Consider the following 24,427-nt stretch of genomic DNA (forward strand, 5'->3'; position numbering starts at 1 on the left):
GACGCCTCTGGGTGCGAGCGGCGGCACCGCTGCTCTCGCAGCGAACGGCACCGGCGGCTGCCACCTCTGCTTCTGCAGGCTGGGGATCCGGGCACGGCAGGGAGGGAGGGAGGGAGGCAGGCAAGCAGGCAGGCAGGGAAGGAGGCAGAGAGGGAGGCAGGCAGGAAGACAAGCAAGTAGGCAGGGAAGGAGGGAGGGAGGCAGGCAGGCAGGCACGCAGGCAGGCAGGGAAGGAGGGAGGCAGCAGGCCGGCCCCGGCGCCGCTCGGTGCGGAGCGAGGAGCAGGTGGGTCCCGCCGCATCCCCGCCCCGCGGCCCCGCGCAGCGCCGCTGCCATTGGAGCCGGGCACTGTCAGTCCCGGGCCAGCCCCGCTCCCCGGCAGGCTCTCCCGGCGCCCGGGCTCCGCCGCGGCCGGTGGCGATGGGAAGCGGCGGCGCTGGGAACAAAGTTTGCCAGGCTCGGGCGCTGGGCTGCCCGCGTCCGTGATGCCCGGGGCGGGGGGCGGTGCCTGAGGGCAGCGGGCAGCCGGGCGGCTGGCACGCCTCGCTGTCTGCTCTCGGCACTGCCATCGCAAACTTTCGGCGATTTTCATGTACTCAAAGCCGGGATTCTAATTCTCAGCCCTCCCCGCCCCCACCTCTCCTTCTAGGTAGGCGACAAGTATTTTTTATTCTGTGGATCAGAGAACTTTTTGCATGGAAATTTACTGACTTCGGAGTGGTCTCCGTTTCGGGGAAAGGGGGAAAAGGATTTATGTTCATCGCAGCTTATTTTTGTTTTCTGGATCACAGGATTTCTGGAGCTATATGGAGGGATCTCAGGATGGTGTGCACCAGGAAAACCAAAACTTTAGTGTCCACTTGCGTGATTTTGAGTGGAATGACTAACATCGTCTGCCTGCTGTACGTGGGCTGGGTCACCAACTACATTGCCAGTGTTTATGTGAAAGTGCAGGAGCCGATCTCAGAAAAAAAGTTAGAGGAAGACAAAGGGGACACTTTAAGGATTATAGAAAGGCTGGACCATTTGGAAAATGTCATCAAGCAGCACATCCAAGGTACCACCTCACCCCCGCTTGCTCGCCCTCCTCTCCCCTCTCCGCCCGCCGTGTGCAGCTCCATCCCCTCCCGCTGTGTGTGTGCGTCTGTCGTGCCATGTCGTGTCTGTCGTGTCTGTCGCGATCGGCGGAGCCGTGGCCAGCCCGGAAGAGCCGGGGCTGCGCGGAGCGTGCGGGATGGCCGGAGGAGCCCTCCCGGAGCCCGGCCGGGCAGCGGCGGAGCCGGGGGGCCCTGCGGGAGCCGTCCCCGCCCGCGGGGCTCGGCCTGGGGCTGGAGCCAACCTCAGCTCCTGCCTTGCCTTCCCCGAACAGGGCTCCGACGGGGGGCTCGGAGCCAAGACCCGCTTCCCATCTTGCTGTTTATTTATTTTTTTTTTATTTTTAATTTCTATTTGTTATTTTTCAAAATGGTTTGCTGCTAGTGGAATTCTTGTTCCCCTCCCTCTTTAAGCCCGACTCTGCTAATCCGTGCTGTCTCTGTGTTCCTTGGGATGATGAAGGTTTTCCCTTAGTGGTGCTGTAGTGCCGGGATCCTCTTGGGATTATAACTGGGGCGATCTCTCTTTATGTAATGCCTTTTAATTTGATCGCCTTTTAATGGGTGCCCTGGGAGAAGGGTTGAAGTGGGGAGGCACTGGGAGAGAATATGATTATTTCCTGCGAGTTTGCGATTTTACATGATTTATGCTTTACTGGGGGATCTTTAGTGTCCTTCTTTATACTTTCATCATCTGCATGGCATCATAGCATCACTCTCCCAGCCTGCCAAGTGAATTTGATGGTGAGGAGGCTTGGGGGTAGGTGAGAACCTGTACAAAATCTAGAGGAACCATCTTTCTCTACTTCTGCATAACCTCCACTGAATACTCAAACCCCAGTTCTAGTCTCTCTCTCCTAAACCTGAAGAACAAGGGTAGACCATGTATGAAGGATACCTATCCCCAGTGCAAAAAACCTTGCCCATTTCCAAGCAGCTTTGACCAACTGGTCTTCTGGGAATATGAAGCAAATGGAGCGAGCAGGGTGGATAGCCCCATGTGTGCTGGGCTTCCCTGCCTCTCAATATACATAACTTTGTAGTGCTATTAAAGCCCAGCTACTTTGATATTGACTTGTGTTAATATCTTTCTTGATATTGACTTGTGTTAATATCTTTCTAAATATGGCATATCATCATTCATTTTGTATATGCGCTCATTTCTCAGTCTTAACATCTTGCTCAAAGGAGTAAAGTGCTGCTTTTTATAATTTTTCCCCTTTCTTCTCTGGAGAATGGGTTATAGCAGCTTCTTCAAGTTTAAAGTTGTATCATACAGTCCTTAAGTTTTTCCTGATTCCTGAAATGGATTTTTAAAAGCAAATGTATTCTTGTCTGTGTGCCAGTGGAGTGCACTGTGGAAGCACATATAAAAGGCAGGGATTTTCCAAAAGGCTCTGGCTAAGAGCGAGAGACACAAAGTTGACTTCCCTTACGAGGCTGGAGCACAACTGCTTCAGGTTTGTTGATGTGAAACTCAAATAGCCTTGTTTATTTTCAAGGAAACTAGCTGTTTTCAAGGAAACAAACCATTTTGGAGCCTTTGGTCACCAGTTCTTAGAGCAGTAGAGAAAAGGTTCACTTAAATCAGGGGAGAGTATAGCATGGATTAGAGCATAAGGTTTTTTTTTGGTGACTATCCATAAGCCAAACCAGATGTTTTTTTTCCTCAAATAATGCTTCTTTTAAAGTTGAAGAGGGTCTTTCAAAATTAACTAAGTGAACAGTTTGGTGATAAGTATTAAAATATTAGGGTATTAAAATAAAAGCTTTACAAGCTTCTCAAGCCTTATTGCAACTACTTAGTCTTTAAGATAAATAAATGAATAAAATAAAAATCACAGATCCTTAGCTCAAAGTGGATTTTCTGTACTTTCATTTGCCAAATAATTATAACTGAGGTTCTCACAGGAATTCCTGTGGCAGATACTGCAGAATAGGGTCTTACTTTAATCAGATTTTGTTCAGAACTGTGAGATACTGTGAATTCTGGATCATGGTGCAAAACTTACTGACGTTATTGAAAGAAATATACCAAGCTTGACTGGGTTTGATTTGAACTTGAAGGCCAGCTTTAAGAAATTACATGTTTGAGAGTTGTTGCCAGAAATTGAGTAAACCTGCTGCTGTAATAGTTCTAGACATGGTTATAAGGGTTTTCTGTAGTTTGCTGTTAAACTTCTCCTTGGACCACTTCTTTTTTGTGTCAGACAGAGGTCTCAATAGCTCAGATGTTCTGCAGTGCTGAACAGGCATGAAGTTAGCACAGGTAATAGAATTACATTCCATAGGATATCCTGCAAATGCCAGAGAGCTTTAGCTGCTGCATTTTACACGTGGGGTTATGCTAATATTTCATTTTAATTTGCTTTCTGATTGTTTGATTAGATGCCATCTGGGAATTCCTTTAGCATATAAATTGCAATCTTGTAATATTTTATCAAGTGTCTTGGAAATGAGAAGAAATAAGATATGCCTTCATATAAAACCCTTTTTAAAGTATGTATTTAAAAAAAACCATTTTCATAGCAAGAAAAGTATCAGACTGAAAAGAGATTTCCAGATAAGAGAGGTTCAGAGGGAATCAAAGCTGGTTTGCCTGGTGTTTGGAAAGAACGGTATGGACAGGGAAATCCCAGGCTACAGAAAGAAGCTTGTGGAGCTATAAAGCTCGATGCTGAAACTTGAGCTGCCTGAAGTCTGGGAATCCTGAGTTCCTGGCTTGTGGCCAGACTCAGCTCTCAAGATGGTTTTGGTCAAGTGACTTTACCTTTTTGTAGTGATGGCGACCTGCAGGATTTTCTGTGGCAGTGTGTTGTGGGATTATGGTGTTAATCACATCTGAATGCTCCACAACCAGTCCCAAGGAGATTCTCTTTCTCCCCAGCCCAGCTCTTCAGTAGGAGGCATATGCTCCATGCTAGCAGGCAGCCCACTGAGAGAAACTTCTAGTTCCCACCTCCTTTGGAGGTTGCAGACAGGATGGTGTCTTTTTCAAGATTAATTGTGTGTATGTGTGTTTATGTGTATGAAAGAAACTGAGTAAAGGACCAGATGGTAGCTTGATGCAAAATGCAGCCCTTTTCATGCCTGACAGAGGTCTGTGGCACATGGACTGTGTAGCAGCACTGAGCTCTATTCCCAGAAAGTATACCTTAGAGGGCTGAGGTTAACAAGTGTTAAATGGGGTAGAAAAACTGTGTTCTGTTGAGTTCACAAACACCAAAGTGGCTCAAGGAACTCCAGACACTCTCAGGTTATTAAAATCAATATGAGAGTGTTTCAGACAGATCACAACATATCCTTCATGTTAATAATGCATCATGCATTAGCTCTGACACCAAAAACTTGCCCTAAATCATATGAATGGTTGGAAGATCAGGGGAGTGGGCAGGCTGCTCTTAATCTGATACTTAGTTTGTATCGGTGACAAAGTGAAAAACACCAGCCAGAAGGGAGAAATGTGTTATTTTGTGCAGCCTCACTTTATGCCATCAGAGTTCATAGTTTAATTTTCCTTGAAAAACTAAGCTATGATTAAACCCATATCACTCAAAACACCACTGCACATCATCCTGTCTTATTACTCAATGTCATTTTAGTATTTTTCAGCCTTCCTGGTTTTAATCAGATGATGTTTTTGTTGCGGAATTATCTTAAAAGATTATAGTCTGTGAAATCTATGACATGAACTTGCTTCCTTGCCCTCACCCATTCTTCCTCCCAACCCCTTGGACCTAAACAGATTTACTGAACAGTTTAGACAGAGGCTGGCTCTAAATTGAAGCTGTAACACAGTTTATTTCTGGACTAGCTGACTTTTTAAGGTTGATGGATGGTTACTAAGATGTCTGTGTCCTAGTAGGACTTTGGTCCTCCATCCTTGCAAGCTGCTGTGTCTCTTCTAATCAGTGGAATATCAGGCACTGTGTGGACTTGGGAAAATTTGTGAGAAAAGAGGCTGTTTACATTGTCTTTCATTCTGCTGCTTAGAATGATTTGCTGTGTGGATTTACTTGAGCTAATGTTAGCTATCCCACAGTTGGATATCTGATCACTGTCTGTGGTCAGCTGGGCGAGGGAGAGGTCTCCAGTGTGATTCACTCTGTCCCTGTGTCAGGTGTTAGGGTGAAATGATTTGCTCTCAGAAACTGCATATTTTGAGCTTGGGGACTAGGTCAACCCACATTCTTAATTTTAGCCTGGGAAAATTTGAGTGAGTAAATGTCATATTTCTTATCTACCCTTTATTTCTTGATCTCAAACACAAAGTAGGATGTCTTCTGTCTTTTGCAGCCTGGCTAACTAACTCAAGCTGGGTTCCATAAAGTCAGCTCACCAGGATTCAAATGGCCACTCCACCATGTCTCTTACTCCTGAGGTACTTCCCTTTTGGGAATAATTAATGGCTAAATCCCCTCCGCTTATTTCCCTCAAGCTCAAAAGCAATTAGGCATGTTTATCACTCATTGCAGCATATTTATTCTTCTGAGAAACAAATGAGCAGCAGGCAGCAGCCGTGGGAACACTCAGCTCTTGCTCCACTGCAGAGGGCTCTGTATTCCCTGTCTCTGAACAAGCACAGAGATCTGCTGTCCCAATGCAGTTAATTGCAACGGAAGCAACTACTTTTGTATGTAAGAGAGACAGGATTAATCCCATTATTTTTCCTCTTTAGACTGTGACTTCTCAAGTCATTCTAGATGGCTGCATGTCAGTGCAGATTAATTGGGATTTAACTTTCATGTTCTTCCATGCTTAGGGATGAGCACACTAAAGAAACCTTAATATAGTTATTTCAGCTGGAAGACTTAATTTGCTGTGAATTTTCAAGCAACACTGGAGGTGTAGGTATTTCAAGGACAATCTACTGAAGACTTAATGTTGTTGATTCTGTGGACTACACCTTGATAGGATATTATTGCTATTATTAAAATTAACTTTTTTGCACTTTGAATATCTTTAGCTCCCTTCTAATTATATTCTTGCCAGTTCTCCACTGAGGATTTATGTCACTGGGGTTAGGACACAGTGGGCAAAACTGAGGAGTGCTAGTTTGGCCTTATTAAGGTAACTGGATTTCATTGCTGGATATTGAATGATTCTGTTTTCTTCAGAATGAGGTTTCTTTTTTAAAATTTATTTTCCATTTTTCTGATTGTCATCTAGGTTGCTCTGTTTCTTGAGGTTTGTACAATGGGAATGGCATGGCAGGTTTGAGATTGTTTCTTTTGGCAGAAACAAGGAAAGTTTTATTTGGCCACAGAGTGAGAGTGAATGATGGCTTTGTAGTTGGGAAGGGAATTGACCTGGATTCCTTTTCCTTCAATCCTGACAATTTCTGTAGTTCACATGAAAGAAGTCTTCAACAGAAGGTTAAAAAAATTAGTCAGGAGCGGAGCTGTGACTTCCATGCCCTCCACAAATTCCCTCATTGCTAAGCTAGAAAAGTTTGCATTTTTCTCTGAAAAATATCATTTTTGTTGACATTTGTTATCTCTGCATAATGTCATACCCTTTGTGGAAGGAGGGAGGTTTTTTTAGTGCAGTGTTTGAGCAGAGGATGGGCTGAGCAGGGATGGAGGGAGCTGTTCTGCTCCAGGTTCTGCACTCAGAGCTTCATTTTTGCCACTCTGGTGTCACGTAGGGCTGTGTTGCTCAGGTTGGCACAAGCAGCCTGCAGCTGTGCAGGGGTTCCAGCTGAGGTCTTTCCTGCCAGCTTGTTGTGCCCACTTCAGTACTAATGTGTAGGGGGACACAGTATGGGTAAATGAAGGTAAGGTAGAATGTAGTCTTAGCCCCCAACGAGTTGCAGCTGAACCCTATTACTAAAGATTAGGAGCAGGCTGGATGATAACAGGCAACACCTGTAACCAATAAGAACTAGTGGTACAAAAGAAGAGACAGAGGAGGTGGAGAAGTCAGATGGCTGCTGCAAGGTTCAAGAACAGTCAGTGCTTAGAGGAGCTGCCTGTGAGAAACATCGAGTAGGTATGAAACTCTGGCACTTTGCTTGCACCATAATGATAATAGAACTGTTGTAATATATAAGACCACACTAATGAGTGATTTTTATCTGTATGACCAGAATAGAGGTAAATACATCTGAAAAGAAACATAAAGCAAGACGTACACACAGCTACTGGGAATTGTGTGTAATGTGTGAGATCAGCTTGGTGCTGGACTCTTGCTCTCTCTGGCATCACATAAGGCAGTTTTTGCCTGTTTCCACCCAACATTGCTCCATGGCCTGTGACAAGACACAGAAGCAGTTTACTTTAATTCTGCCTTCAACAGAAAGGTCTTGTCATCAATGTTACCCTGTGAAAGTGTCTGTAGGTGTGTGGAGTGGTGGGATAAGCTGATGTTATCTATTTGAGTGTTAGGGACATGATGTATAAAGAAAATCTGTGGTGATTTAAAAAAGCAAATATTGGGCTCAAATCTTGAGACAGCGGTGGCAGTTTGAAGATGGCTTAGCTGCCTCCTGAGGGTGATGGAGGATCCTTGTTTGTCTTTGGAACAGCCCAGGACCTTGATTCTCAGCTATTAATACATTATGGAACGTGGAAAGGGACACAATGGGACATGAATCCTCTGTAGCTTGTTAATGGCTGTTCTCATTGTACGCAGCCACAATTGGCCTGGAGCTTGGAGACTGGGCTCTGTGGTCTCTTGGGATTGTCTCTGAGTCCAGAGCAGTGAGGGAATTTACTGGTCCACAATTAACAAAATTCATGAAGTTTAATTTCTGACTAGTGCAAATGTGACAACTAAGTTCATATTGTGAAAACTAACTTCATTTCTCTGAGGCAAATCCCGTTTTATTGATCTGCTGTATTATTTTGCATTTAACTATCTCCGGAGGTATTTTTCTGTGCTGCCCTTGGCCTTGCAGTGCTAGCTATAGCCTCTTTAGAAACTTCTGGGCTCCTTCCTTTTAGGAACTTGATAAACAGCTCACTAACAAGCTGCTGGATTAGTGTGGACAGATACTCTGCATAGACACTGAAATTCTCAGGTACATGAAGCTTAATGCTTCAACTTCCTGGTGCTGTTATATATATCTAAATCTATTCTATGGTTGTGCAGTGCAGATGTTTTCTCTGTGAAACGACATTTTGTTTCTGTTTTCTACACAGTTTTTCTCTGCTCGACTGCTGTTTTGTACTTAAGGTTCTGTTTTTAACATGATATCCTCAGTTTTCTGAGGGAAAGGCAAAGATGTTTAGGAGCTGCAAACCTGATGGTTGTTATTACAGTTCTCCAGTGTCTCCTTTGCTTGGCTTTGGAAATTAACAAATGAGAATATTCTGATTTCTGTTTTAGAATATGAAGGTGGAAGGTCCAAGCTGCTACCTTGAACTGCTCTGTCTTTAAAGTGCCGATGTGTCTTCTTAAGTCTGTGAAGGATTCTCACTATATTTGCTACTTCAGTTGTGTTTTAAAGACATGAGATTTTAAAAATGTATTATTTCTATGACAACAATACTGTGGTAGCTGGCAGGAATCCCAGCTGTCCTGTGATCAGTGCCATGTGAATGTGTAGTGAAAACCCCTGACTTGGAGCCTTCATCCCTATGGATAAGGCCTGCAGGAGCAGGGCAGAGAAGGGGGATAGAGAGAACTGCTGTGGCCCCACTTTTACAGACTGTTGGTGGCAGATTTAACTGCTGGAGCTGCTCAGAAGGATCAGACACGAGGTCCCTTCTTCCCCCCAGATGATGCTGAGGTGTGCTGCAGTAGCCGCATCTGCCAGAGACTCAAATTTGAGGCTGACGTGAACCCTGAAGTATAGATAGATAGATAACTCTCCCAACATGCAGGTTTTAATTAGCCCATCTTAAATACCACACAACTGCCTAAATCTCTGCTTGTATGCTGAGAATTCAGGAGTGCAGTGACCTGGTGTTAGTAATGGCAGTAGGGGTGTGGAAATCCTGTTGCAGTTTTGGTTTTGGCATTTCCTATCTCCTAAATCAAGCCCCATATTTTAAATGTCAGTGTTTGAATTTTTCTTTTATTAGAGCTGTCACAGGTGATCTCTGAGAAAATAGGATTTCTATAAGCAGCTTTCTGAAGAGTATAAGAAAAAAATAGTATTTCTGTGGGTTTTTTTTCCTTCATAGATGAATGATCATTCCAGCCTTCATTTTAGGGAGATAATACAGATTTTTAGACTGTGTTACTTGCTCATATGTAATCTGAATCTAGCTAAAGATCTCTTTCATGAATCATCCAGCTAATGCAGAGAATTACCTGTCCCTGCTTTCATGGTGGATTCAAATTGCTTTGAAGCTTTTCTTTTTGCATCAAGTCATGACTTGCCAGAGGCTTTGCAAGGAGATTTGGCATGCTGGAGGTAAAAGTAAAACTTGTCAGATAAACTTTTCAAGCACTGCAGACTCAGTGAGCCTGTACTCATCCATTACAGGATTATCACTGCATTGAAATTATGGTTGGAGAAAACATCTTCTGGGATTTCTCTGTGCACAGAATAAAAAGGGCTTGCAGAACTGAGCACAGACCCATTTTTAAAATAACTTTGTTCTGTGTATTTGTCTTTCTCTGAGGTATTTGTAATTTTACCAGCTGTATATGGAATGATCATGTTATGCCAGAGTTTTCTCTTCTACTTGTGCTAACAGGAATATTTTAAGTTGCTCAAGTGAAGGGTGTGGGAGTTGTATGCTGTAATTTCTGTGGAATTTCTGATTAGAAGATGTGTTCACATTTAACAGTTTGGAGGACAAGGAGGGTCAGGGGGGAGAAAAGTACAGCAAAAGCTACAGGCTGCACAAGGATACCTGAATGTTTTATCCTTTTTTAGTTGATGTGAAATTGCAGTTATTGAGTAGAAACTCTGGATTCTCCTCTGGTTTTATTGAAACTGGTGAAACTAGTGCTAGTGAGTTTCCGTGGAGTGGAAAGAAGTGATGCACCATTTTTGATTCTCTTCTGAAAGCCTTTTGCTTTCCTGCCACCCTCAAAACCAATTTCACATCTAGAAGATTGCTAAAAATATTTTCTTGTTAATTAAACCCAAATCTTCAAAAATGGAAGACTTAAATCTATTTACTTTAGATTATATGGATCTTATAAAAGATGTGTAGCACCTTTAATGAAATAAGAACTTCTTTTTTGCATACAGCCAGACTATCATAAGCAAAATATTTGGCCTGGAATCAAAATTGTGATGCTATTGGTCTTAAATATTATGATAGTGTGTTGTTGTTTTGATCCTGCTTTTTCACAGTTAGAACTCTGTGACTTTACGACATGATGTCAGCCATAAAGATTATGACATCATTAAACTTAGATGTAACAGAATGAGGTATTTCGGCTAATGTTTTCACGTGGCTGTAAAGCTGTACAAGTTTTAAATGAGTGTAAAACTGTTAGACATAAACCAAACAAACCCATAACAGAAAAACCCAAACACAAGTTCCAAAGGGATGTGTAAACTGAAACACAATGCCAAGATCACTGGTGAATTTAGGCACTGAAAGCAGCAAGATTGGAAAAAGCTGTAACAAAATGACAACAGAAGACTTATTTTTGGATATATATCATTCCCACTTGTTCCCATTGTAACAGGAATGCTTTTGGTATAGAAATATTTAAATCTCATTGGTTCATTCTTACACTTCCTATCCATGCATTTCTATCAACACACGTGAGTTTTCAGCACAGCTTATGTCTTTCTTACATAAAAAGACAAAATTTGTTTAAAGCACCTTCACAGTGCTGATTCTTTTACTCTCACTTAAATACTGAGAAATAATTTTGCATGTACATGAATATGGAAATATTAAATATCTAAAATATTGTCTATATTATATCTCTTTCTGAAAATATGGTTGAGCTAAGGATCCATATGTCTTGTCTGGAAGGTAGGAATGGCTCCATTATTGCCTGACAGGGGCTTACATGAAAGAATGTGTGAATGGTAGTGCAAGCACCAAAGTGTGAAAAATGCCAATCCCTTGTTTTTAAAATTTTAACAGTTTAATAGTAATAAAAATGATTATAAAAATAGCAATATAATTAGAGTAATAATAATTTGGACAATATGAGACAAAAAGAACAAAGAGTTATAGACAGCCCAGGTAACTTTTTCTGGGCAGCACAAGCCCAAAAAAAGGCCCATGTTAACAGAGGATTAACCCTTAAAAGCAGCAGCCTGTTGCATATTCATACACCTCATACATGATGCATAAATTCCATTCAAACACAGGATTTTGTTTGGTCAGTGTCAGCTTCTTCCTCTGAATCCTGATGGGGTCTTCAGGGCTGAGCCAGGCAGGAAGAAGTTCATTTCTTCTGATAATGGAGCAATAAATTCTCTTTCTCTGAAAGATTCAGGTGTCTTGTGGCTGCTATCTCAGTGTGAGTCCTTTCTTTAAAAAAAGTATTTTACATAGCATAGTTTCTATTTTAACCTTATGTTATAGACTAAACCTACATTTAACACTCAAGAAAATTAATACAGCATAACTTTCTAACATAACCCATATAATATTCATTTGAATATTTGCGGAAATCCAATCATAAAATACACATTTTTCACAAAAGCCAGAGCTTGGTTAGAGCACATGGGAGTGTGTTTGCAAAATCTCTCAGTGTGGCAGCAGCAGGAGCAGGCTCCTGCAGCCTGGCAGTGCAGAGGATGGAAGTATTGCCTGGAGAGTGTTGGAACCAGGTTTCCAGAGAGATCTCAGTGCTCTCTGCAGTAACTGAGTGATAGCTGGTGGCTGGGCTGATCTCTGCCCATTTTGCCTCTTTTCCTGGCTGACTGCAGGTGCAGGTGGAATACTGGGCCCCAGAGGGAATGGGGACCCACACCGCTGATTTCTTGTTCAAAGAAGTAAGCAGAGGTAAAGCTTTGTATGTGGGCACTGCCAGCTCTTGAGAGTAGGTTTTTAATTGCTCAGCCCTGGATCCATTTTTTCTTAATTAAGCTGCTCTTGGAGAATTTCTAAATTTATGACAGGGTAAAATACCTTGTTATGAGGAAACCTGGAGATTGGAAAACCTGTAAAAGGAAATTCAGTGTTGTAATGTGGAAAACATTCCTCATCTCCTTGCAGTAACAACTTGTCAATATATTTTTGTCTGCTTGACGATAGGTAGGAAATGCCTTTGATTTTGTAAAACAGCTTGTAATTTCTTAACATTTTTGATTCTATTGATTAAAGCTTTTCTGCCTGCCTAGAGACATTAAATAGCAAACCATCTGCTAAAAGTGAATTGGCAACATTCCTGAAAATTAACATTTAAAAAAAGTTTAGTCTGAATATATTTCAAAGACTGTTTCTATTTGTGTTCTGAGATGAAGAGGAAAACAAAAGCTTCTGTTATAATCTGGCAAAAGGTTGCAATACCTGGTGAAATACCAATATTGTCTTCACACTGTGGGGAGAGAGATGTTGTCTGGCAAAAAAGCAGAGAGGTACGAGGAGATGTGGTGCAAAAAGTGTAATTACAAACCCTGTCCCATGTGGCTGTGTGTTCACCACCTGTATCCCTTTTCTAGGGACTGATGGATAAGCAGCCACTCATCCCAAAGCCCCCTGTGTGTGCCTGTCAGCAGGGAAATAAATACCCTAACTGCAGTCACTAACTCCATGGGCTAAGTGTAGGTTACAGAGCAATCTCCAAGCCCCAGATGTTGCTAAAATAGTGAGGTGGTAAATACAAAACTGGGGTGGTCGTGGAGAGTGATATTTTTTTTTTGGATTATGCTGAGTTCTACTCAGCAGTGATTTTCTGATTCCTGTTTTTTACAGAGGTCCTTATGTGAGCAGCTGTTGGGCTGTGAGTGGCTGTCCTGAAGTTCAGAACAGAATTGCTTACAGGAACAAGAGCTCTCAGCATGTGTGAAGTGTTGGGTCAGCCACAGGGAATGTTCCTTGGCAGGTTAAGACAAAAACTTTGTGCATTTAACCTGGCTTTGCCCAGGTAAGAATGCAATGTAACTTCCTTAAAAAAATTATCTGTTCAGGGAAAGAAGGAACAGAGAGAAGGAAGTATTCAATGTGCTCTTTGTGCTGGCACAGATTCAGTGGAAGATAATTCTGGGTATTTGTTTCTCAAGCAATTGGATTATCATTTCTAACTGTCCAGTTAAGACCAATTTTAAGGAGTAAAGTCATCTCTGAAGGCACTGTGCATTTACACCCTTTCTGTTACTAAAAGAAAGATAAAAGGTTTTTATTTGAAAGTGAGGACAAGGAAGTCCTGGGTATGACTGTTCTGTCATAAGATTTTTTCCTTACCTTTAAAACCTTAAGATATCAATAGATATTAAATTACTTTTTAGACTGCATTCTTCCCACAGAAAGAATGTAACAGAGAGCCCCCCCCTGGATTGAGTTCTCAGACAGTGTGATTGCACTCAAAGTTGTGGCATTCACATTCTCTGAAAAAATCCCTTTGCCCAGGATTCTTCTCCTGGGAAGCTGAGAAGCCTGAGAGAAAAAGGAAAACAATAATTATCTCATTTGCTTCTCCTGTGTTGTGCTCACATGTGGAATGTGTTTGGAGATTGTTTACCCACAGGTGATTGTTTCATTGGATTTCTGGTGTGTTTTGACTCAATGGCCAATCAGTGCCAAGCTGTGTCGGGGCTCTGGAAAGAGTCACAAGTTTTCATTATTAGCTTTTTAGCCTTCTGTAAGTATCCTTTCTGTATTCTTTAGTATAGTTTAGTATAGCATTCTTTAATATAATGTATCATAAAATAATAAGTTAGCCTTCTGAGAACATGGAGTCAGATTCATCACTCCTCCTTTCATTGGGGCTCCCTGCATGTACAATACAAAGTCCTTGCTCTAAAATCTTATCTCTGTTAGACTCCCATAAATTGCTGTCTTGGCCACGCTGCAGTAGCTCATAGATCTGAGGCTCTGTGGGGCTGGGGAGGGAGCAGAACGATCTGTCAGAGCAGTATGAAAAGCAGGGACTCGCTCTCTCTGTCCCCTCTGCTGCCCCAGAATTATGCCCTGCATTACCCACAGGCCACGCTGGGTTCATGTTCATGCCCCTGGCCTCACATCTGTGGAGTTGCTCTTTTTGTTATCACCGTGTAAGCCCTGGGTCTGAAGCATGAAGATGGGCAAGGGAAAGAAGAATCAAAGTATTCACTAGCATAAAAGATAATGTAATTATTATAGGAGCGATATAAATACTGTGTCAAATTCCAGGCAGTGGCAAATATGAACCAATGTGTTCCCGGCTGCCTGTTTTTAAGGCTTGTGCTGAGCTGGCAGCCAGGCTGTTTTTGTGTGTCACTGCATGCCATGGCCCTGTCTGGCTGTTTGTACTGAGAACGTGGTGCAGAGAATGGGAGGGGTTTAGCTACAATGGCAACTTGTGACAGTGAGAGGGATGACTGGAAAAAAAATGATAAAACAACAGCATAGGATGTAGCTGTTTAGCTTTGCTACATTCAGCTAAGAAAAAAGCATAATTTTACTTTAAAAATATTTTAATGTATCTGTTTTGTTCTGTCTTCAATGTTTATGCTACTCATTGATTAAGAGTGACTTTGAATTGGCTTTTCTGCTATTTGATGAGAACAGATGTTATTTTCTCCCAGCTTCTTGACACCTGTAACTGTCAAAATTCCCCATGCTCATTTAATTATCATCCAACAAGAAGGATTTTTTCAAGCACTTTACCTAGAAGGGCCAATTCAAAACAAGATACCCTTTTCACTGCTATTAAAATAAACTCAAGAAGTCCTGTTTATTTCATTCATTGGAATGGTTAGTTCTTTTAGATTAAAAAAAATTTAAAAAATGCAATTTTATGAAGTCACCTAAGACAGCAGCAATAATACTGGGAGTAGAAACCCCAACCTGAAGGAATTTACACGTTTACATTTCCTGTCTTTCAGTTCCAGTATTTTAAAGGGAAGTCTTGCACCCCCCTTAAGTGGACAAACATAATTTCCCTACAGGTAACAGTTGTTACTGATGCTTGAGACCTGAGCATGGTGTTTTAGCCACGTTCTTTTTCCCAGCACTGAGCAGGATGTGTTTTCAAGTCATCTCATGTCTAGCAGTGCTTTTGTTTTAGCTTCCCTTTGCAGCTCCAAACCCAAAATGTGAACTAAAATGGATTGACTAGAGATACGAAGGAGGTTGCAGTCAAGCAGTTAGAATTTGGTTGAAAATGTAAATAGTTTAAACCACTTCAGCAATGTCATGTGGCAGAATGTGCTTAAGGCCCAGTGCAGAGTATGATGATGTTTTCCCCTTTCCTTTTTTTCCTCTGTTAGTTAACTTAATTAATATCTTGTGCTTTCTAGGAGTTGTTTCTTGCCCCTCCCATCATTACCCTGATTATTTAAAACTTGTGCACCTGTGTTGTAATAACTTAGGAGTTTTCAGTTGATGGACTTTGGGAACTTGCAGATAAAAGTAGTTAGGAAAAGATAAGTTTGGCCATGGGATGTGTGTTACAAATGTGCAGGGGCTCCCATGCTGCCTATCTCTTTGAAAGAGATTTTTGAAAACTAAGTGACTGCTGGAAAGGTCTTTGCTGAACTCTGTAAGCAGCCAAATTTCAGTGCGTACTTATAGTGCAAAATAGCATAAGGGGCAATGAAAATTCATTTTTCTCTAACAACTTGATCCACTTTACTAAAAAGCCACAGAAGGTAAGGTTAGTCTCCTTCTGTTCTTGTTACAACTTGTTTTCCAGAAATGTGGAAGCAGCCAGTTGGCCAACATGCTTCCTTTCTACTTTCTCAAGAATGCTCTTCTTTGACTGCCTCAGCCTTATATCCCCATATAGAATTGTAAGAAGGGCTCCAGGGTCTGAATGCAAGTTATTTCCAGTTGTTCAGTGTGGGCATCTTCTTGAATGACTTTGTTTGTTGATATACACATTTTAAATTGGCTCTTGATTGCTGTGACATGGTTTAGGCACTGCCTCTTACCTGACACAAAAAGTGCAGTCAAATCATTAGTGTGAGTAAAAACTTTAAAATTAGAAATGATGACAAAACACACAGCTGTCAGAGGAGCAGAATTTCAGTGAAATGTTTTTTAAAAACTTGTAAGTCCCATTCCTATAGGTCTCTTAGATAGATTTTGAATTTTTTTTTAATGTAAGTTACTTTGAAGCCTCCAGTGCTTAATGTCCTTTAGTGTGTATTAACTTTGCAAGAAAAAAAATTAAATTGCTTGAGGCATGCCTCAGAATTTTCCCACAGGGAACTGGAGGTAAAACACCAGCTAATAGAAATTCTGAGGAATTCACCCAATACATTTTAGTTATTACGTAATTGCTTAAAATTATTACCAGTAATGTTGGCATTAAAAGGAAGAATCAGATACCTGCTGGGCTATCTCATAAGTTTCCTGGGTTTTATTTTTGAATCTGAATTTTTAAGAAAGTAATCTGTCTGCCTTTCTGGTAGCTTTGGAACCTAGCAGTCAAATAATCAGAGGTTAAAAATCTTGGAAATAACTATATCCATATCATTCTCCTCCAGCTAATAGAGGGAGACACTGTAGGTAGCCTCTTGTGCCAGTTGAAAAGCTGCATTTATTAATATTCGCTGTCAGACAATGTGCATGGGAAAGAACACTCACCTGTTTCCAGTAATTTCCTGAACATTGCAAAATTCTCAAAAGTGCTTTCATTAACCCCAGAACTAAGTCCAAAAGAAAACTGGCATTATTTGCTCTTGTTCTCAGTGTTCTGATTTATTTAATCATATCCCAGGTCCTTCCTAAGCTTTTGGGAAGAATTTCTGAGCAGAAATGGGGCTATTTGTTCCGCTAAAATGACTGCCAGGTCCTGGTCTGTGCTGTGGTGTGTTTCCTTTTCCATCATCGAAACTGAATCTTGATTGCAGATGGATGAGAAACTGGGGCACAGCAAAATTAGCAGCAGTATTAGTAAATGAGACAGAAAGTGTACTTTGCTATTTCCAGATATTGTGCAGAACATTCATTTGCTCGGCTTGGTGGGATCATGTGGGCTTTCAGAGGCTGGGAGCAGGAAATAGAGCAGCTGTTGGAATTCAGCATCTCTGGGAATGGGACAGTGAAACATGAAGATGGGTCTTCACCACTCCAGGCTTAATTTCAGGAGCCAGCTGTCCCATTTGCAAGGACCAGAGAATGTAAAAATAAGTGAAAACTAGATGGACAAGTGCCAGGTTGCATATGCACACTTGCAGAGCTTGGGAGCCTCAGTCCGTGGGAAGGGCTGAGCTTTTGACACGTTTTGGGCTTTTTTATTACAAGCTTGGCAATGTTAAAACATACACCATACCAGTGGGACAGATAAAGTTTTCAATGTTTGAGGAGGGTAATTTCTGTCAGTATCTGAAGATTTTTCCAGTTTGTTCAGCATGTGTGGTATCCTCATATAAGAAATTAGCATTTTACAGCAGAGGGTGGTGGTTTTGCATTCTTCAGAGCACTGACTTCACCACTTCAGTTAGCTAGTTGATTTTTACATAATAATTTTTCCTTCTGGAGGAACCCGAACTTGAAAACAAATAGTCAGTAAAGTTCTTTGCCTCTGAGCAGCAGGAGGTAAGAATGTCAGTGAGATCTGCTGATGGCCAAGCTGCAGTTAAGATTTTTGGTGAACTGTTCCCTGACATCTGTGTTTTCTAATTCTTAAACTAAAGCCAGATTTCCAAGACATAAGGTATTCTCAGTGTAGTGAGCACTGGCTTCACTCTGTATTAAGGTGCAAACAGGCCCCTGAGCCTATCTGTAGGGAATTGCAGAAAGCTCTCCCAGATTTCCATTTGGATCTTACTGCTACTGGGATGATGAGTTACAGGAAAGGTGAGTGTCTGGTGGAAACCTGCCTGTTGGAATAGCTGGGATCCAGAGTAATTCCTTCCATGAATGGTCCTGCCTCCTTTGGATGTTACTGGTGGGGCTGATTTTTCTTCCGTTCTGGCACAGGTGACACATTGAACTTGCTGAGCTGATTAATATCCCTAAACAAAAGCTTCAGTGTTTACTGTTCTAGAAGGAGGCTTGTCAAATTCAATCAGTCATTATATTTACATGGCAAATTGTTTTTGGGATATATCATAATCAGCCTGTGTATGAATATTTTTCTGAAACAGAGCACAGAAACTTAACACAGTTTGGGACCCTTTGCAATAAACAGAATGGCTAAAAGAATGTTTGCAGCAGGAAGATAAATGTTGTTACATTTTTAATAAGTGTGGTTCTTTTGCTGTTTTTGTTGGGAATCTTCTTTGTCAGAGGACATATTTATCTCCTCTTGTTGAGGCTCAATTTATATGCTAACTGCTTTGGTAAAATGCCAGCTGACCTTGTGACAATTTTGTGCACATTGGGACTGGGGCCACTGTGTTTGTTTCTGTCACTAGTTTGGATGCAATTCCTTTTCTTTGCACTGCACAGGGAGTGCTGCCTTATACTTTTACATTTGTGAAGAAGAAATAAAGATGTGCAAGGAAGGCACTGTGTTTCTTTTTGGGAACAGATTTTTATGGCGCAGATGTCATTTCAACCCCCTTTTTGAAATTGTGTGCTATTTCAAGGTGGCAGAGCAGGCACATTTGCAGGTTTACCATGTCCAGTTCAGGAAGAAAAAAAAAATTGTGCAGTTTGACCTAGCGAGGGAAATTCTGATAGTCCATCAGTTGTTGGTTCTGTCAGCTCTGTACCTTATATTACCTTGGCAGAATTTCAGCTGGCAGGCTTTTGTAGGGTTATGGACTGTCTTGACAATAACTGAAACTTGTAAAAAAATCTTATTTGATGACTACAGCATGGTTGCTTTGTAAAGCATGTATTTTCTGTGTTTTTTTGTAATGTAATTTAATGCTGTAGCAAATGTTTTATTCCTTGTTAGGAGAACTTCCCCAAATGGAGTATGAAAATTTACTGTAGAGGCAACAAAGCCTTTAAGAACTGTAATAGTGCTATACAAGAACAAGAATTCCTGTCCATTATGGTGAGCTGATACTTTCACTGTAAAACCTGTTTTAATTCATACCATAGTAAGAACTGCCTAGTAGCTTATTGACATAAGCCAATTGTTTTTCTTGTAAAATTTCACTTTCATGAAATTCTTTACACATGGATTACAAAAAACCCCTCAAACAACAAAACCAAACCACAACCCTCAAACCAATGTAATCACTTAAATCTTTCTGTAGAAGAACAATAAAGACAATTCTGCTAGGTAACCAGGAATATTTTGTGAATGGTTACAAGCTTTAAACACAACGCTGTAAGGAGCAACAGTTTAGAAATTAATGAGTTTAGGATTAATTTGATAGAGTAATGACAGATATGAGTGATATAAATAGAAATTCTTGTGTGTGAATACAAAACCTCTGAAACCCCACATTTGCCAATTTTTAAGGAATATCTGATGTGAATGTATGTTATTGATTGGTTTTTTAACACAGAAGATCTGTTTAATTATTAATACATCTCTCTCCAGGAATCTCCAGCTTCTAATGTGTGTTTAGAAGCAAAACCTGTTCCCTTCCTCCCCCTGCCTCTAAAAGTCCTGAAACACTGGCCCTTGTGCCGTTGCCTGACTAAGCTGGTGTTTACTCAGAGCTGCAGTACAACCTGTAGAAGAGCTGAGTTGCCATTTACTCTGTTAATATCTTAATTTCATGGAGTTCGCGCAAATGGCCTCAGTGCCATGAACACTTTCCATCTGATGGAATATTTTGAGCTATTGATTCTTGGGCTGTCTTCATTGCACAGCTTAAGGTGCAAACCAAGTCAGGGCCAGCTCTTTGTGCTCCAGGTTTACTCCAGAAGTGCTTCTGTACAGGCCAGAAAAAGGGTTCCAAGGCAAGTTGCCTACCCCTAAGTTTCACTGAGTTTTAGGTGCTGTCTCTTTCAAGAGTGCATGAATATTTCTGGGGTTTGTAATGAAATTCCCTTTCCTCAGTAACCACAGTTGTGTTTTATCTCATAAACATTAAATGTAAAGATGGGATTTTGGAGAAGTCCTTTTCCTCTAGCATTTGAGTAGCCTGGGCTGTGAACCAGAAACCTCTTGCCATAAAAAACATTTTTTTTTTTTTTAATTAAAAGTCTGATTTCCCTGGAAAAGTCATCAGTTTGCGACAAAGATTTTCTTTTTAATGGGACTCTCTTGAAAAGGAGTCTTCACTCAGTAGGAAAAGCTGTGCTGATATTATGGGCCTCAGAGTCATCTACCATGAAGCTTTTTGGTCATAAGGGTTCCTGAAAACTGATCCTGGCAGGAAAACCTCTGTGTCCCACCTTGGGAATCCTCCACAGTCAGTGGGACTGGTCTGTGTGGCAGACATGGCTGCTAAATTCTCTTTGGGCAATGCCATTTGGAATTTTTGATGATGTTAATGGCTCCCACAAGGAGCCAGCAATTTTAATAAAGAGGCTTTACTAAGACAGGAGTTTAATTAAGAGGAATGCACATTTTGTACATCCATTTCCTCTTCCACACATAGATTTTCCCACAATGACTCTTTAGAAGCATCCAAGATTTGCATGTTTGATTTTTCTGATCTTGAGAATATGTGCTGCCTTAGATTAATGTCCCAATTGCTTTCTAAAAGTTACTTAATTTTTTTTTCTTGTCTTGGAGCTGGAAGCTTTCCAGACAAAATATTATATTTTCTGAATTGCACAGTACTTTACTCTTTCCTTAATCCTAATGACTCCTGCAATCCTACTGGCTTGGTCTGTAAAGCCACAGTCAGCATGAGTGACACTGGGATAATCTGCTTCACTATGCATTTTGATAGAAATTAATTCCACCCTGACCCTGTTGTTTTTTCAGACCAATCTGTAGTCTGTTCCTTGACCAAATTTTGAAAACTATGGCTGGAACAGTTACTGTTGAGTTTTTATAAGTACAGAAAAGCCCAAGTGGTTTATTCTGTATATTCCAGACTGTTAAGAATGTGTAGTATTTTCTTCTTACAAGTTTTTTGGTTTTGTTTTTGATTTTTTTTCCCCTCAATCATATAAGAGTAAGAAAATGTGTGTTCAGAACATTAAAATTTATTATGGCAGTCAAATTGATGAGTTCAGCTTATCCCTGTGTGCCAGTTAAGATGGAGGGGGCAAATGTTAATTATTCACCTTGGGAAAAATGCATTTATTCCCTCGCAAAAAAAGTCCAAGGTAAACTTTGAAAAACATTTTTATGAAATAACCATCTTGAGAGAGAATTTCAGTGCAGCTTTTCTATATATTTATTTCCTTGAGCAACTGAGAGGAAGAAGGGGGAAAAAAATCCCACACACAAAGGTATTTGTACAACAAAACAGAGAAAAACATATACTAGAAGCTTGCTTTTTTCCTAGTACATTTACTGATTCAGTAGTTTTACTGTGATAACTTCTAAAATTTTGCCTGAGGTTTTTCCGTCGATCACAACTTGAGGGAAAAAATAAACCCTCACCAAATGCACAAACTTGGCCAGGAGTCTGCTCTCTTGGGCTTGTCAAGGGGCAGGATTTATTTTAAAAGGCATGCTTAGTCTGGGGTTGACTTCTGAATTGAACTTCTGCCTCAAATGCATGTGGCAGGGTCATTGTTTGTAGCTGGGAGCAGTGCACAGAGCGGTTTTGGGCATTTCACATTTCCCCCTTTGCTACTAGTGCATGAGGTTCATGGGGATTTGCTGTTGCAGGCAAATGTTGAATTAAGATCATCAACAATTAAACTGAGTAGTTACCTCAATTTCTGCATCTTACAGTGTGTCCAGAAAGAGGGAGGACAAGGAGGTCCCAGTGTTGCTCCTGTTCCTCTGCAGTCTCTTACATTTCTTCCTGAAGTTTCTGTGAGACTGAAACCTGTCTTAGAGCCAAGTGTTGTAATAATACTCCAGTGACAATTAAATGTACTTGGGTCTCTTGCTAATTCCTTGTGCAAATCTGCTGAATGCTGTCCTGAATGGTTTGGTTTTGCATTAAAGCATAGAAGATGAGGAAAAGACATAGAAATGATAAAAAAAATATTGTTTTCAAAGAAAAAAGAAAAACCAATAACTTAATTTTAAAGGAAGTGTATTCTTATACTTAACTGTTTCAAATTAATTCTGATATAATTTTGATTGGCAGTTTGGGTGACTTTGTGCCTCACTAACATTTGACTGTTTTGCTTCACTTGAGTATCTGTCTTGCATGATGATTTTAAATTGCTTTTTTTAAATCAGTGCTTTACAGGAACTCTTCTGAAACAGCAACAGTCTTTCTTCTGCAGAATGACAAAGAGCAGGAGCATGGCCAAAGTGCATATTTTCAGTAAAGATATTCATAGGTCTAGTGTGAGCTCTGCTTATCTTTCTTCCGGCCCAGAGATGCCTTTGTTCATAATGAAAAAGGACTCTGCAGTTTATTTAATTGTTTTGCCTTAAATCTTGAGCAACGCTCTGGTTTTCACTTCCTTTCCCTATTGTGACCATTACAGAGAATGGGAAAGGGATTTGGCTGATGGAAAATTTGTGTAAAGGCTCTACTCAGCCCAGTCTAGAACATTTCATTTCTCCATGGAAGTACCTGCTTCTCTCCACAAACACTAGAGGTGTCACCATGGTATTTTATGAAAAATCCCTTTGCCAGGATTTTTCTCCTGAGAAGCTGAGAAGCCTCCGAAAAGAAATGTAAACAATAATTATCTGATTGCTTGGAATGTGGTCTGGAGGTTGCTTACCAACAGGTGCATCTTTGATAGGTTCCATGTGAATTGTTTTTAATTAATGACCAATCCCAGTCCAGCTGTGTCAGACTCTCTGGTTAGTCACGGGTTTTTATTATTCATTCTTGTTAAGCCTTCTGATGTCTCCTTTCTCTTTCTTTAGTACAGTTTTAGTGTATAATTTCTTTTAATATAATAAAATAATAAATCAGCCTTCTGAGAACTTGGAGTCAAATTCTCATCTCTCACCTCATCCTGGGGACCCTCACGACACCACAACACAGAGGGACTGGAGTTTAATAATCCGCGTGCAGATCCCTGCTGTAAAAGGAGCTTAAGCTGACTTGCCCACATGCAGATATCCACCCTGTAAGTATTTACAGTGAGATGAGATCAGCCCCACTTTTCAGGGTTTGTCAGTCTAAATCTCTTGAAATCAATAGAGTTAATTATGTGAGTGAGGTTGGCCAGTTTTCAGCTATGTCTTTTAGCAAGCAAAAAAGCCTGGTTTTTCTTCTCTGCTAAACCAGTATTTTGTTGTGTGTCATCTTAGACATTAGCTCTTCTTATGAGGTGCTGTGGCCCTTTTAGGTTGGCTGTGTCAGCCATATATGAGGTTAAAATACACTGTTAAAATAAATGCAGCCCCAAGATGTTTATCTCGGTATTTTAGCACGGATGGCATTGTCTGTTGTATTTGTGAATATATACATAAATACATTGGCATACTGGCTCTTTGTTCTGGTTGCATCTATAATAATCCCCTATTTCACTGGTAGTTAAATCTTCATTGTATTGAGCTTTTTACTTGGGCTGCTCAGGCTCATTTAAATAAAACAGTAGACTTAGGATGTATTGTGTACAGTTGTAGCAATGCAGAAACTAATAGATGAGGCAGGAGGCTAGTAAGCAAACAAAGTATTTCTGTGCAGACTGGAGATATTAATTTATATATACAAATTCAGGAAATTATTTCTGCTGCCATTTGGGAATTTTGAGTGACAAGCCATTATGAGTACTAAAAACCAATTTACAGCAGTGCTTCAGTTCTAGCTTTTCCTTTAGGCTGCTGCTTCCACTGGGGACTGGGAATATGAGATTGGGTTCTTTTGTTTTGTGCAGATTTCAGTGCAGCATCACAGAGATAACATCATGTGCAAGGCACAAGTTCTGACTTTTTTTCTGTTTTCTTCTTTATCCTGAAGTATAACAGTAGTGCCAGGGTCACCTCAGCATACCCTGTTACGAGCTTGCAGTTGTGTTACAGATTATTTTAAAAAATCCTAGTATTATACAGAAGCAGTCATGGACAGGAAGGATTTGTTGTGTTTTGTTTTTTCCTGGGGCAGTTACAAGAACAGGAGGGGTTTTGACTATGGTGCAGCAGGACCTGCTGCACTTTGTGGCTTTGAGCTGAAGGGCATTTCCCAAACCAAGGGGATAACTTCTCCTGGTCAGGAAATTACCTTCTCTGATAGTGTTGGAAAAGTGGAAATGGGAAGCACAAGGGATTGAGACCCTTGGCTTCAGTGGGAAGTGGATGTTGGCTTTTTGAGTGCCCTAAGTGCAGCTTTGGTGGTTGCCAGCCTCTGTTTATCTAATGGGAAAAGGAAACCACACACTCTGAAAACAATTTAATTAGACTTGGTTCTCTGGAGCTAC

The 24,427-nt window shown here is 40.8% G+C and overlaps 1 protein-coding gene across 4 annotated transcripts in view; it reads left to right on the forward strand.

The window, feature by feature from the left end:
• The first annotated feature begins 202 nt into the window (after positions 1 to 202).
• Positions 203 to 24,427, forward strand: part of GALNT18 (polypeptide N-acetylgalactosaminyltransferase 18) — a 233,656-nt gene continuing 209,431 nt past the window's right edge. For 2 of the 4 annotated variants that reach the window (XM_030948746.1, XM_030948749.1), the window contains exon 1: positions 368 to 1,057. In XM_030948746.1, coding sequence (XP_030804606.1) covers positions 754 to 1,057 — 304 coding nt within the window. In that variant the 5' untranslated portion in view covers positions 368 to 753. Of the gene's footprint in view, positions 286 to 367; positions 1,058 to 24,427 lie in introns of those variants that run through there. The other 2 variants (XM_030948748.1, XM_030948747.1) reach the window with 2 other exon arrangements.

Source organism: Camarhynchus parvulus, chromosome 5 (genome assembly GCF_901933205.1).
Source record: "Camarhynchus parvulus chromosome 5, STF_HiC, whole genome shotgun sequence".
Taxonomy (NCBI): domain Eukaryota; kingdom Metazoa; phylum Chordata; class Aves; order Passeriformes; family Thraupidae; genus Camarhynchus; species Camarhynchus parvulus.